At 44.3% G+C, this 15,427-nt stretch overlaps 3 protein-coding genes across 3 annotated transcripts in view; 2 read left to right on the top strand and 1 right to left on the bottom strand.

Annotated features, from left to right (window-relative positions):
* Positions 1-15,427, top strand: part of LOC108165185 — a 32,253-nt gene that overhangs the window by 1,626 nt on the left and 15,200 nt on the right. The window contains exons 2-3 of the mRNA XM_033389329.1: positions 2,354-3,009; positions 3,100-3,316. Coding sequence (XP_033245220.1) covers positions 2,566-3,009; positions 3,100-3,316 — 661 coding nt within the window. The 5' untranslated portion in view covers positions 2,354-2,565. The remainder of the gene's footprint in view (positions 1-2,353; positions 3,010-3,099; positions 3,317-15,427) is intronic.
* LOC108165186 lies at positions 6,697-7,754 on the top strand. Its single transcript, XM_017301256.2, has 2 exons — positions 6,697-6,847; positions 6,920-7,754. Exons 1-2 carry the CDS (start codon positions 6,823-6,825, stop codon positions 7,585-7,587), a joined length of 693 nt encoding a protein of 230 aa, XP_017156745.1. The 5' UTR covers positions 6,697-6,822; the 3' UTR covers positions 7,588-7,754.
* LOC117193393 lies at positions 12,813-13,880 on the bottom strand. Its single transcript, XM_033398145.1, has 2 exons — positions 13,729-13,880; positions 12,813-13,656 (listed from the first exon to the last, which is right to left on the bottom strand). The coding sequence occupies exons 1-2, from the start codon at positions 13,751-13,753 to the stop codon at positions 12,989-12,991; spliced, it is 693 nt and encodes a 230-aa protein (XP_033254036.1). The 5' UTR covers positions 13,754-13,880; the 3' UTR covers positions 12,813-12,988.

Below are 15,427 nucleotides of genomic sequence, written 5' to 3'. Positions count from 1 at the left end.
CCGCCCTCCTCCAATGTCGCTCGGCCACTGCCATTGTCTCTCGTATCTGTGGCCACATATGTCGCCACATAGTCGCTTGGCCAGTTCATTTGGCCAGCGGACAGCTGCATTCAGCGGCAGAAAAAAATGTATATAAATATATATATGCATATATGTATATGCTCGTATGAATGTATTTATACATTTCAAAGCGGAAGTTGTTAAAAAAGGGAATGCATATACATATGAACTACAGATTGCTCATGTGTCAGTGTGTGTGTGTGTGTATATGAACAGGCAACACTTGGTTCTACAGCACAAAACACGAGGGAATGGTCTGCTTCTAATGCTACGAAGCTTTAAATACCCTTGCAGATCAATGTACACAGAGATCTATAACATGGTAACCTTATGTTCCCACCTGAAGTGTAGCTGATCGATCCTTCTTACGTACATATGTCTGAGGTATACAGGGACGGACTTACTTTTCAGTTTACTGCTGTTGTAAGAGTATTTCCATTGCGAAGAATAATTCTATCCAATAAAAAACACAATTTCCTATAAGATTGGCTTCTTTTTTTAAGCGTAATTTTATTGCTTTATTTTTAAAAATTTTGTTAACTAAAATAGGTCTAAAATTGTTCTCCTAATTTCGTCGTTCTGGGTAGTTTTCTTGAGGAATTTGCACTAGGCTTAACCGATGTCAAATATGCAATGTCAAAGTGCATTAAATTTTAACTTAAATCATTTTTAATTTTCACAATCAAGGCAAATCATAGGCTGAAAGGAGGTATATCTGAATAGGAAGAGTTTTCCCAAAAGAATGAATGCAAACTATTCATTGAACCGTTTGATACCATGCCTTTCTGTCTATTCAAATTAACTAAAAACTAGCTCCACTTTTACTTGCGTTGTATCCGTGTTTTATTTTTATTATTTATTGTTTATTTAAATCTTCTCAATCTTAAATCTGAACAATATTTGAAATGCATTAGTAAACTAATTTATTTAATATATTTTGTTTTAATGTATTTATTTCTCTATTCTTAGAAGCAATCGTTTCGATCATCAGATCAGTTTCTAAGTGTGTTCCTTTGTTATTTTTCTCCCGTACTGGTACCTATTAGCATAATCCTTAAAGTCTTATTTACCCAGAAAAACTTCGCGAGTGGGAAGATTATGTTTTGCCCTAGGATCTGACAAACGCCAGGCCAAAGTTTTGAGTCCCCCCGTTTAAAGAGGGAATCTACAAAAGTAGTTGGTAAAAAAGAAACGTGGCGAAAACCAAACGCGACTGGTTGGGTCCTGCAAATGATTTTTATTTATACAAGAGCTACCATAACCCCACCCACACTGCGTGCACGAGGATATGGGCATGGATATGGGGTCTGTGTGGGGGACAAAGAGCATTGTTGATTTTTTGGTGGCCAAACACAGGCTGGCAACATCTGGCGCTTTCGATAATTTTTCTCTCGTTTTTTTCCCATTTGACGAACATGAAATGAACTTTTTTCTGTTGTTGTTTTTGTTTCGCATGCGGCACGGAACAGATGCCGTCATACATCTTAGTTTATGCTGCGGCCCATGGTCCACGGCTCAGCTGACTCCATACACATCCTCCCATTCAGATTCAGCTCTTCATCATTATTGGCTATGATTTTTTAATATTTAATTGAGCTGCTCTCGCCGATGTCGGCTTAAATGCAAATTGTGCGCAAAGGTGTGCGGTTCGATTCGGTTCGGTTTGGTTTGGTTTGGTTTGGTTTCGTTTCGGTTTTGGTATCGGGTTCGTTCCAGTCCATGTCGCTTTTGGCCATATTCAGAGACAAATGCAGGTGGAGTTGCAGATGCAGATACGATACAGATATCGGCCACCGATTCTGTTCTGTTCTGTTCTGTTCTGTTCTTGTTTAAAGTGCAATAATAATTGAGTTGTTGTCAGCGATGACAGCGGCAGCAGCAACAAAAAAAGAATGCAGCATACTTATGCGGGCAGCGAATGTGAATACAAAAGAAAGGAAATTAACAAAAGAGGATATTACAGAAAGAAAAAAAAACAGAACAAAAATTAATATTCTCACGTTGGGCGCATTCCAAAAAAAGGTTTCTACAAAGCTTTTGCGAGAGTGTAATATTTTTAATAGTAAAAATTGTCATGGGATCTTTTAATTTCGTCTTTTATGCGTTTATTTTGTTGATAAAACCAACTCCATAAAGCGCTGTATTGAACTTCGTCCTTCAGCACAAGATCTTGGTGCAAAAACTCGACATTTCTTTGTTAAAGTCGATTTCCAGTGAATTTCAGTTCAAAGAACAGCCCCACACGGAACATTTTCAATCCGAATTTCATTCGCAATCCACATTAATTTTCCAGATTGACCAAATGAGCTGACAATGATCGGATTGAAAGCATCGACTCTTTGAGGCAACATTGAAATCAAACCAAAAACCAAACCATCAGCAGCAGCAGCAGCAGCAGCAGCAGCAGGAGCACAACAGCAGCCGTGTACAGCCTGAAAGGACGTAGTCAAAGCTGAAACCAGAGAGGCCCTGAATACCTTGGACCAACTATAAGCAGCTGCAATAATGCACATTTCTGCTGAGGTCAGTTCGACCACCTCAAATCAAATACAGCAGCAACAGCAACAACAACAACAACAACAACAACAACAACAGCAGCAGCAGCACCAACAGCTTCACCAACAGTTGCACCAACAACACCAACAGCAAACGACTCCAACAGCAACGACCACAACGGGCGGCAGCACCACGAAGCGGCGTAATGCAGAGTCCTCCTCCAATAATAACAATAATAATAGCAACAACAACAACAACAACAACAATAGTACCACCACCAACAACAACAACAACAACAACAACAACAATAATAATAATAGTAGTAACAATGCCAAGACAAAACCGGTGGACACTAGTCCATATCTGACACCAGAGAACCTCATCGAGCGCACCGTCGACGTCCTGCTCGCCGAACATCCCGGCGAGCTGGTCAAGACGGGCTCACCCCATGTGGTAAGTGGCATTAAATCGCTGACGCCATGTCGATAATATGTTGCCCAAATTCTCAACCTAATTTGGATAATTAATACATAATTGATTCAGGTCTGCACCACATTACCCACGCATTGGCGATCAAACAAGACGCTGCCGATTGCCTTCAAGGTGCTGGCCTTGGGCGAGGTCATGGATGGGACAATAGTCACCATTCGGGCGGGCAACGATGAGAATTTCTGCGGAGAGCTGCGCAACTGTACGGCGGTGATGAAGAACCAAGTGGCAAAGTTCAATGATCTTCGATTTGTGGGAAGGAGCGGAAGAGGTAAGTAAAGGCCATAGCAAAGTCAGATCCACTATGGAGGCCCATAAATATATCCACAGCTTAAACTACAAAAAACTATTATAGTTCAAACAGTTTGGAGATGGGAAATGGCAGTACTTTTTAGCTGGTTTTAGACATCATTTGAGCCCCCTCAAGACCTTTTTCTGTAGTGTTTCCTCCTTGGCTTTTGGTCATTTCCATTCAGAATATCGTATCGGTTGAGTTGATTGCTTGCTTCCTGCCCAGTCATCGCATGTTATCTACGCATATTGTCACACCAACACACAGACACACACACTCACGCTCAGACACATCAAAAGCCGCTGACAAACTCCTGGGGATTCCGGCTTTCATATTGTCCTTCCCTGTCCTGACACTGTCCTGTCCCCTTCCGACTGCGACTGCGACTGCCGCTCATGACTCGTCGCTGGCATCAACAAATAAGATAAGTAGTCTGTAGTTAATTTTTATATGTCTATTGGGGAGTGGCGAATCGGCGGCAACGCCGCGGCGTTCAGACAGCAGACAGTCTTGACAGTTGTCAATTTTGTTTGAGATTTTTTTCGTGTTTGGGGATGGGGTTGGGGTTCTGGGGGGATGGGGCTCTTGGGGCGTTATTGCTGTTCATTTCGTCAATTTATCACGAACGCAATTTAAAAATCAAATCGAGGGTGACAGACAACATACTGTGATAGAATTTCCCGTCTCCTGTCTCCCGTCTTCATTTTTCTCGCTTTTCGGTTTTCCTTCTTATTCTTTTTCTTAGACTTCTTCATTTTTTTTTTTTTGGCCAAATTAAATCAGCGTAACTGTTTATTCAAATCCCCAACAAAACATGGCTAACAACAGCGACAACTTTGTACTTTTCCTTTGCTGTGCAGCTTTATCAGGGTCTCCGCTTTCGCCAAGTTATTTTTCATTTCCGCAGTCCGTGCCGGGGGATGGCAGGGGGCTGGGTATGGTGTCCCCGGGCATGTCTAAGTGCTCGCTTTGCCGCGGCATTTGACAATTTGCTCATTAAGTTTGTCTGACCCCTCAAAAGGCGAGAGATTGCTTTTTGGGGGGCGGAGAGTCACAGACGTCTTTTGGGGCATCTCATCAGCATCAGCTTCGACTCGGCCTCGGCATCGGCATCGGCATCGGCCTCTACCCTCCAACCAGCCGACCATCTATCCATGAAACTTGTTTGACATTTTTAAACGTTTCAAGTGGCAAATAATTCCTTGGGATTTACTTTGGCAAATCTTTTTTTAAACATTTGATTATGGGGATCTCTCTTTCTGCCTTTGGGATTCGCTTGCTTTTTCCTTACTAATTATCTGGGGGTGGAAAGGGGGGGGCACAGCAAATAGAAAAAATATAAAGGGCGGCGTGACAATTGCCAAAAGGCAGCAGCATCAAATGTTCTACAAATGGATTTAAATTATTTAACCCAGCCGGGAAACCCTTTCTATTTTATTTTCTGGTTTTTTTTTTTTTTGTCTTTCGGGGGACGGACCTATCTTGTTTTAATGCGCTACAAAAGGATTACGTGGGTCAAGTCCCCCTTTTTCTCTCTATCCGACTTCTCCCTGGAATTTGGGGATACTCGGGGGGGTCTAGCAGGCCCCTCCTTCTACATTATTTGCTTAATTTCAATTAGCAAACAAATGCAAATCCCTTGTACTAGGAAAAAGTAATGCAAAGCCTGCAATTGTAATTGTTGTTCGCTGTTTCCCATTGGCATTGGCCGTTGCCGTTGCCGTTTGCTGTTGGCTGCTGCTACAACTAATGCCACTTGCAGTTGTCAAGGCTGCAGACACTCCAGGGCGCTCCGCTATGCAACAAATTTATGAGGGCCAATCAGAAGGGAAAGTAAGAGATGAGGGTCTACGAGGCTGGCTCGACGGATATGAACTGATATGTGCCTGTGGGTAGAAAACTCAGCAGAAGCTTTGTTCCCAGTTAATACGAGTGGTAGGTAGACCGATCGTTAGTTTCTATTAGTTTAGTTTAGTTTTCGTTTAGTACCGAATAAAACTGCACTCAAAATTCCACTTTAACCTTTCTTAGTGGCTTCGGCAAACTACTGAGCCCGCCCTCGCTGTGCCTTGGCTACACAACCCTTTTTGATTTTTTTTTTTTTGTTTTTTGGTGCGCAGCACTCGTAATTTTAATGATATGGACCACGCGGCGTATGCGTATTGAAGAGAGGGAGTTGGAGGAGACACAGGGAAGGAGAGACGTAGCGAGGGAGTGATGGCAACGCAATTAGATAAAATGGCGGCATCAGCAGCTGCAGTTGCAACACTGCACCGTGCAACTGTGCAACAGTGGGAGTGGAACTGCAACTGCAGCTGCATTGAAGCGGAAACACAGACACAAAGATACGGACACACAGGCACATGGGAAATGCATTTGGTTGTTGTCTACTAATGAATTACAATCACTTGGATGCTGCCATCGCCCAACGCCCACCGACCGGGGTATGGGCCTGGCCATGGGCCTGAAAGAGATTGCTTGGGGGAGGCGAAGGCGAATGCGAAGGCTGTGGGACGGGGGGGGGGGGGGGGGGGGGATCCGGCACATGTAATTATTGTTGCTGTATATGCTATATGCATGTAAATGAGAGGCTGCCCATTGCATTGATGTGTAAGCACTTTGAAGTGCATTACCAAAGTGCATCAGCAGCAGCAGCAGCAGCAGCAGCAGCATCTAAGCGTTCTTGTTGCAATTGTTGCTGCTGCTGCTGCTGCTGTTGCTACTGCAACTGCAGCTGCATTTGCGATAATATGTTAATTAACTGCAAGTGATTATTGCCTGCTTATTGCTCAGCTTAGCCCCGAAACCCTGTACAAATGGAGACACTGGGCAGGGAGAGTTAGCTTTGTGGTGGTGGAGTCGGAGGAGGTGGACACTCGGCCGTAGATACTTACATTTTTGGGCAAACGAATGCTGCTTGTGTGCGGCGTTGGGTTACAACCTTCGTTGTATCGAAATATGTAATGCATTAGCTGATTATTCTCTGAGGCTGATTGTAAAATATCGATAAAGGCGATAAAATGTAAATGGAAAATGGCATTTAAACGAGGCAAATCAACGGAAAAGTATTTAAATCATTACAGTATGTATGGAAAATTGAGAGAGATCGCGGTCTGCCCTGACTGAGTATCGGGCTTATAAGTTTAAAGTGTAGCTAGTTCTCCCAGCGACATTTGAAACAACGAGCGAACGTGGATTAAGTGCTCAAAATATTTACGTATTTCAAGCTGTTCCCAAAACAAACAGTCCGCTTGAATATTTGACTCCGCACTTGCTTTTATACATCAAATGAAAACAGAGAAAAGTGAAAGTCCAAAGGAACTGTATTTGTCATCGCAGCAGGCTGTTTATGCGGCAGACAGAACCTCACTGCCTCAAAAGCATTTCACATAGTCACGAATAAACTAAACAACTCGACAGAAAATTTAATTCCCAAAAGTTGAAAACCTGATAATTTTTTGGAAAACTAACTTTACTGCAACGAAATGATTCTTCATATTCTGTCTCGCGGTGAGTATTTCCATGGTACTCCTATTGGGGACCTTTGGGGGAATTATGACCGTCGATTTCCTAAACCTACAGGTACGCTGCGGCACTTTTCCGTGGGGCCACTCCGCTGGTCCAAGGCTAGTTTCCAAAAGGATCCCCAGACTAGTGTCGTGTTGAAGACCGTCGCAAAAAAAGAACCGTCCGCCCTCGTGGTTTCAGTCAAGGCCGAAGCTGTCTGTGAGGTGACCAAGGACCAGTCGCAGAAATCTAAGAAGAGCAACATTTTGAACGACGTTATGAAGAAAAAGCACAACGATTACAGCAAAGACTACAACGAGCAGAAGCCTGGCCCGACTACGATTTCTGGATATGGTCAAATGGGGTTGCCGCAGTTGGGCAAATCGGTACCTTGGCCTGTGTACCGGGGCCCTTTGCTCAAGGAGTTATTAGAAAAGGATTCCACCCCAGTGGACGTGGTCCCCACAAATGAGAAGAGGAAGATGACCCGCCGCGACTATTTGAGACTGATGTACAAGGAGGAGAGACTAAAGAATCCCAAGGAGAAGAAGCCGGTCGCCGATTCAAAAATGGACTACATGGAAGTCGACAAGAAGCCACTGAATCCTGCACGAGTGGAATTCGTGAATCTGAAGTGGAAGGAGCGCCAGCACGAGGTGGGAAAGCGGGTGCAGGAGGCAGACACGAAGAACAACGACTCCCGATTCAAGATGACCACGGGGCTGAAGGGGAAGATCGACTAGACGAACCCCCCTCTTTGCACATACCAGCTGCCTCCCTCCCTTAAATTGTTAAAATTCTTGTTATGATCCAGCAGTGATCCATCACCAGTTGGTGTTTGTGGTCCGCCTTTGCACTTTGATTGCATTCAATATATAAATTATAAATACAAATTAGAGAGCAAAAAAAACAAATAACGAATAACTGATAAGAGGCTCAAAGGGTGTGGCTATGAATAGGGAACATTTTGTTCATATTTTCCCCCTTCAGAAGTCAGTGGTCAAGCAGTGCACCGCTTAAACCTGAAGGTTTGGTTCGTTTTCCATTGACATGATTCAGCAAGCAGTTCATCCACAAAACCTGAAGCTTTGGTTCAAGCAGTAGCGTTGAGTGTTTCCAAACTAATCTGAAGACGACTTAATGACTGATATTGTTTGCACCCGATACTCGAAGAGTTTTTGGATAAATTCATTTTTTGGTGAGAGTGGATATTAGCATCAAGAGCCAAAGAATTGCAACAGCAGCAACAGAAGCAGTAATATCCGCTAAAGCAGCATCCACAACTTGGAGTAAATATTGTAGCATACATTTCACTAGCTGGCTTCAAGCTTCACTCTGCTTCGCCTCGCCTGTTGCCTGGTGCCTGGTGCCCTCCTCATTTGCTTAGCTCCTGAGTTCCTGAGTTCATGAGTTTTTCAGTTGCTTTTCTTTAAAGCTTCCGGCATCCATTAAACTTCATTAAAAATTAAATATGCGCCCCAGCGTTGGCAACAGGCAACAGGCCCCCTGTACACGGCCATGTCTCTGCATCTGGCTCTGGCTCTTGGCGGAATTGGGAACTGGGAACTGGGCGTGGCTGTGTTCTGAGTTGAGAGTTGAGAGTTCCTGGGAAACCCTTTTCCACGGACACGCATCAATTTACTGGCTCCTGGTGGTCCCAAAAAATGCTCAAGACTTTTAATGAGATGAAGGTGAAATTTCATTATGAAGTTTGCCGCACTAAGATGTCAGGTCTCGCAGGTCTCTCCACCTCCTCCGCAACCACTCGCCCTTTATCTCTGGGCTGCCTAGTTGGGTAGGGGTGTGGTTGCGAACGGTAACCTCGTTAAGCTTAATTAATAGCAGCAATGTGATAAACACCCAGCGAAGAAGAGCAGAGCCCAAAATGGTCGCAGCCCAGGCCGCCATTTTGTGCCAGGCTAAAACCAAACCGGAGCCAACAGGAGGCACACAGACACAGACACAGACACAGGCACAAACTTTAAGCCAGGTGTCAACTACAGCCCCCAAAGCGGCAAGCGGCTGGCAAGCGACTGGCAAGCGACTGGCAAGCGGCTGTGGATTTGGATGGGAGTCGAAGGACAAGTTCGCTTTTTTAATGAGCCAACGTCAACGTTGCCGCGCGCTGGCTGCCACTGACATTTGACAGATTTCCTAGGAGCAGCCGCTTAGATACTTTTGTGTGGCCCTGAGACCAGAACCAAGGGCCGGCGAAGGGAGGGGACAGAATTTTCTACTTATTTAGGCATTAACAGAAGTTGGGCATAAGCCACGGCAAAAAGTCACCCATCCATCCACCCACCTGCCCACGCTGTGTGGCAAGATTCTTTCGGTTCGACGGAGGAGGAATAGAAATTGGTAGATGTTGGAGCAATTGTTGGATGGCGCATCGTTAGGGCCCCCCACCCTTGACCAGAGTAAGTGTATTTTCCATTTCGGTTTGGTCTGTTTCCAATTGGAAAATAGACCGCATCAAAGAAGGAGGCTTTGGGACCACCTTGGAAATTAGTTTCTTAAGTTATACTTAGTCTTAGACTGAAATTAATTGTTTTTTAAATGCAGCGAGGACAATTTTTAAGCATCCAATATAGATTTTTTCTAATGGAGTCTACTGTTTTCTGCGAAGTTTTCTCTGCTTTTTTAGGTTTAACACAGACTCCCCACCGATATTTTATTAAATCAGGGAATAACCTATAGAAATACGGTGTTTAGTCGGGACCGTAGAGCGGACATCTGTTAGATATTACAAATATTTAAAGACATCTTTCATACCTGGAGTACTCGTAGAAATATTGAATATTGAAGGTAAAGTTTTCTTAGCTTTCTCGTATATTATACTTAAATGTCTGTCCTAATCCATCCACTAATTTTTTCTCCAGTTTGAAAGCTTAATTTGACCCCATCTCTTGGTTTTTTTTTTTGTTTTGTTGCTGTATATGTATAATCTTCTTTGTTCTTTGTTTGTCTGTTTGCTCATAATGTTTGTTTGCCAAGCTTTGGCGTGCTCTGTGTGTCTGTTGTCTGGTTGGTTGTTTGGCCTTAAATTCCTTGTCGCTAAAATATTTTGGCCAAAGTCTAAGCAGCAAGTCAGAGAAAGAGAATCAAAGACAACAGACACACGTACAGGGAGTCAGTGGCAGAGACAGAGACAGAGACAGAGACAGAGGCCAGAGTCAAAGGCGGTGGCGAGCGAGCGTTGCAAATATTTGCCGAGGGACAAGTATGCGCAATTAAAATTTGATTTAATACAAATGTACAGACACCCGATATATACCGAGAGACAGACGGACAGATAGACAGACAGACATTTGTTTGCATTTGTATACGAGTACGAGTACGAGTACGAGTACTAGTATTTGTTTGTCTGTTTGCTGGTGGCACACTCTCGTACTCGTATGAGTACAGTATCCAATTTCGGAAATTACTTGCGCATCATCAGATCTCGAAATTCCTTGAGTATCGAATGGAATTTAATTGAAGTCACGAAATTTTACACAAATTCAAGCAATTTCCACACACACACACTTGCATGCGAAGGAAATTAGGGATGGCGGTAGGGCTTGTACATAAATAAATCAGATAACACATTAACACTTCTTTTGTGGGAGCTGTGGATTTGCGGGGGGGGGGGGGGGGGGGGGGGGGGGGGGGGGAACGCGTTTGCCTTCCTTACATTTTTCTTGCTTTTGATGTTGAATTTTTAATTTTCATTAAAATTTGCCCGCCTTCCAAGCCGAAGCCGAAGCCGAAGCCGAGGCAGAAGCAGCCCTTATGACAGTCCAGTTGGGGGTTGGGGTTGGGGGTTGGGGTTGGGTCCGTGTGGGTTGCTTGTTTCCGGTTGGTGGTGGCACACACACACACACACACACATACTCTGCTCCATACACACTTACAATTAGTATTTGCTGTGTGCTTAATTGATATTTGTATAATGAAATGTGTCATAGGATTTTCTTGCCCGCATCATTCATGAATGGCATGGAGGAAGGTTGAGTTTGTGAAAGTGGAGTGGAGTGGAGTGGGTGGAGATGGGGTTTCCCCACTCTTGTCACGAGAGCGAGAGCGTATCTCAAGAGTCTGTATTCGAAATCTCACATATTTTTTCTATAAATTAGGCTAGACCCAAACCATATTACACTGCCAATAAATTCCCCAATGAGATTGGTCGGGACAGCTTCTCTCCGTCCCTTTTCTCGCGTTCTCTCTTATCACATGACACTCCAACAAATTGGATTTATATAGAACTCTGAACAGATTTAAAAGTCATGCTCTGATCTCCGATCCCCCTCCCCCCTCCCCCCCTTCCCATCCTGCAACCGCAATCAATAAATCTGCTGTATATACATATTATTTTTACCATTTTTGTTGGGCTCCTTTGCGCTCTTGATTGTTTTGGCTGGATGTTTAAAATGCGATAAATTAAATTAAATAGCTTAGGCCGTTCGGCAAGGAGTAGCAGTGGGAGTGGCAGTGGGTGTGGGAGGGGGAGGGGGAGCGCCGGGTCTGGCCTTTTATTTGGCTACTTACAGATTATGTGACATTTATTGTTCACGCTTAAATCTAGAAAATTGCAATTTAGCGGCCTTTGCCTTTCCACTTGGTCATTTGGTCCACGGGATTCTGGGGTCCGGGAGTCCTGGAGGATGGGCCCAGTGGGCTGTGTCTTTGTGAATCACTTGTGGGGTGGTGGTTGTTGTCACGGCGTTGGGGGTCTTTGAGCTTATCAGCTAGCCCCAAGGACAGAATTATGTCCTTGTCGCCATCGCCATAGCCATCGTCTTTGTCGCGTTTATTTTCTTTCTTACTTATTTTTCACTGTTCTCTTTTCTGGTTTGCTTTTTTCTGCTGATGTTGATGCCGCCGCCGCACAGTTGTCTCGAGTTTCCGTTTTAATAAACGTCGATTCCGGCTTCCTGTTTGGCAACGTTGCGTGCCTCCCACCAGATCCCAACCATTCGCCCATCTAGCCACCGTTCCGTCCCCATGCCCCGAGGCAGCCACCCCCGCAAATGAGAAGTCGTAATTGCAGGGCGCGTTACGTCTGGCTATGGCTCCAGCCACGGCTAGGACTCCCCGGCCGTGTCTTCATTTATTGCCAATATAATTTTTGACTTTGCTGGAAATTTAATTTCCTTTTTTCCCTGTCGCTTCTTTGCCTTCGCTTTTTGCTGGCATGTGGGAAAGTTTTCCCAGCATCAGCATCATCATCATCCGCATCATCCACATCATCCACTGATACTGACACTTGCCCCGGGGCCATGGCCATGCAATACAGAATCGGTTATGGCGTCTGCCAGCTACAACAAAAAGCGGATGTCAACACAGTGGCAACAACTACAGCGGCTACAAGAAGAGCCAACATCCAACAAATTGCGCGAAAAAAGGGTTACAATATCTGATTATTAAACCGAAACGAACCTCAGATCCTTGACTGCCTCACACCGCCACAAATAGCTGAAGGGGATAGCAGAGGAACAAAGATGGGAAATAGCTGAAAGAGAAGGTAAAACAGATACAGCAAGCACAACTGTTGTTCCATACCAAAAGATAACAAACGCTACACCAACAATAAAACAACATCTCAAACAACAAGAATATTAGCTTGCGGCTGATTTGCTAAAAATGCCTACCTTTCACATTCTTTGGACAATTTGGAGAACGCCATCAAAGAACTAAACTCTAAAAATATAACCATACCATGCAGAAATTGGCTGTCCCATAACATAGTTGTCTTTCGATGACTTTGAAAACACTCAACGCTAAGATATACACTGTTTAATGGCGCACTGCTTGAACCAAAGCTTCAGGTTTTGTGGATGAACTGCTTGCTGAATCATGTCAATGGAAAACGAACCAAACCTTCAGGTTTAAGCGGTGCACTGCTTGACCACTGACTTCTGAAGGGGGAAAATATGAACAAAATGTTCCCTATTCATAGCCACACCCTTTGAGCCTCTTATCAGTTATTCGTTATTTGTTTTTTTTGCTCTCTAATTTGTATTTATAATTTATATATTGAATGCAATCAAAGTGCAAAGGCGGACCACAAACACCAACTGGTGATGGATCACTGCTGGATCATAACAAGAATTTTAACAATTTAAGGGAGGGAGGCAGCTGGTATGTGCAAAGAGGGGGGTTCGTCTAGTCGATCTTCCCCTTCAGCCCCGTGGTCATCTTGAATCGGGAGTCGTTGTTCTTCGTGTCTGCCTCCTGCACCCGCTTTCCCACCTCGTGCTGGCGCTCCTTCCACTTCAGATTCACGAATTCCACTCGTGCAGGATTCAGTGGCTTCTTGTCGACTTCCATGTAGTCCATTTTTGAATCGGCGACCGGCTTCTTCTCCTTGGGATTCTTTAGTCTCTCCTCCTTGTACATCAGTCTCAAATAGTCGCGGCGGGTCATCTTCCTCTTCTCATTTGTGGGGACCACGTCCACTGGGGTGGAATCCTTTTCTAATAACTCCTTGAGCAAAGGGCCCCGGTACACAGGCCAAGGTACCGATTTGCCCAACTGCGGCAACCCCATTTGACCATATCCAGAAATCGTAGTCGGGCCAGGCTTCTGCTCGTTGTAGTCTTTGCTGTAATCGTTGTGCTTTTTCTTCATAACGTCGTTCAAAATGTTGCTCTTCTTAGATTTCTGCGACTGGTCCTTGGTCACCTCACAGACAGCTTCGGCCTTGACTGAAACCACGAGGGCGGACGGTTCTTTTTTTGCGACGGTCTTCAACACGACACTAGTCTGGGGATCCTTTTGGAAACTAGCCTTGGACCAGCGGAGTGGCCCCACGGAAAAGTGCCGCAGCGTACCTGTAGGTTTAGGAAATCGACGGTCATAATTCCCCCAAAGGTCCCCAATAGGAGTACCATGGAAATACTCACCGCGAGACGGAATACGAAGAATCATTCTGCTTAAGCTTGATGATTTTTCGTTGCAGTAAAGTTAGTTTTCAAAAAAATTAAGGTTTTCAACTTTTGGGAATTAAATTTTCTGTCGAGTTGTTTAGTTTATTCGTGACTATGTGAAATGCTTTTGAGGCAGTGAGGTTCTGTCTGCCGCATATACAGCCTGCTGCGATGACAAATACAGTTCCTTTGGACATCGTTTGCCTGAAACATCAGCTCAAACCAAACGAACTTAAATACAAAATATGTACATAATGTAGTACAAGAATCGTGCAACCCAAAAACCGTTTCATCCCAGAGAAACGGAAAGTCTACCCTCAAACGGCACTCCACTCCATCTTCATTCTCTCTGCCTTTCTTTTTATTTATTATTTGCTATGAAATAAACATATGAATATTTATGGCGGACAAGAGTATCTATCTTTGGCTCCCAAAAAAGGGGGGAGCAACAGCCAAACGGTGGGTGGAGTGGTAGTTTAAGTAAGTTTATGCAAATAAACTCTGACGATATTGTTGCTGTTTCTGTTGGGTTGGACGAGTTTTTGCTGGGGATCCCAAAGACAGGAGTGTAAGCTATAGCTAAGAAGCTTACAAATGACTGGGAATTCCAAGATGCAAGTTTGGGCGAGGATTAAAGCGGCCTACATATGTGTGAAGACAGGCGACCTCCAGCCCCATGGCAAAGCCTCGTCGAGCCATGGCCATTAAGCAAATTCTCTGGCATTAAGGCAAAGTGTTAAAATTATGATCTGTTAAGTGTCTAAATACGAGCGCAGTCGTCAGAATGGGTAAAAGGTGTGGGGGACTTGGGCCTTGGGCCTTGGGCCCTGGGCCTAGAGGGTTGTTCCAACGGTCCTGCTGCTGTGCTGCTGTGCTGTGTATTTAAAATGTCATTTTGTTGTCAACCTCAGACTTCTTGTCTTATGTCAAATTATAATTATGGCGCCATGCTACTAACGACATTAACAGCTCCCGAATACCGACCCAGCAACAGCAGCCATTAAATTGCCTAAGCATACGAACCCTTGTTGTTGGGTGTCCCTGTTGTCCTTGCGCCGCACTGTGCCCCACACTGCTTGGGTTCTAGCTCTGGTCCTGGTCCTGTTCCTGTTCCTGGTCCTGGTCCTGGTTTTCGCCTTCATTATCAGCATCGAAAGTTAAAATGCAGGCAATGGCTGCTGCCAGCAAATGAAACATTTTCGTTGTGTAAGGTTAAACGTTTCAAAAACTTTGTTTTAAAATCACTTAACGCCCGAAATACACTTACAGAGACAAACACACACACACACACATATATACATGGATGTATAGTGAAGCTTCCAGAAAGAAGGGGAAGATTTTAGAGGAATGCTATCTTGGAAAAGTTGTCCATGAAAAGGAAACATAGCTAACCATTTCGAGAGACAGCCACTGAAATAGGTTTCACTGTAGCTGCATCACCGTATCATATTAAATTCAAAGCGAATTTCCCAGATACCAATGGCATCATCTTCTTGTTTAACTATTTGGATTATCCAACAATATGGCATACCACTTTTTTCTGGGGTCTATTTTAATTAGTTTCTACTGTACTCCCACGCACACACACACACACAAACACGTGCACATGAATTCAGCGTTGGGCTCTACAAAAAGGGTGCAGACTGTTCTCCATTCCCATTCCCATGCCCATCTA

Source organism: Drosophila miranda, chromosome XL, assembly GCF_003369915.1.
Source record: "Drosophila miranda strain MSH22 chromosome XL, D.miranda_PacBio2.1, whole genome shotgun sequence".
In the NCBI taxonomy this organism is placed as follows: Eukaryota; Metazoa; Arthropoda; class Insecta; order Diptera; family Drosophilidae; genus Drosophila; species Drosophila miranda.
The sequence above is the reverse complement of the archived record's forward strand: the minus strand, read 5'-3'. Positions and strand labels throughout refer to the sequence as shown.

Coding starts and splice junctions, on each gene's coding strand:
- LOC108165186 (XM_017301256.2), top strand. CDS start 6,823: ATGATTCTTCATATTCTGTCTCGCG. Junction 6,848..6,919: donor TCTTCATATTCTGTCTCGCG/GTGAGTATTTCC, acceptor CTAAACCTACAG/GTACGCTGCGGCACTTTTCC.
- LOC117193393 (XM_033398145.1), bottom strand. CDS start 13,753: ATGATTCTTCGTATTCCGTCTCGCG. Junction 13,657..13,728: donor TCTTCGTATTCCGTCTCGCG/GTGAGTATTTCC, acceptor CTAAACCTACAG/GTACGCTGCGGCACTTTTCC.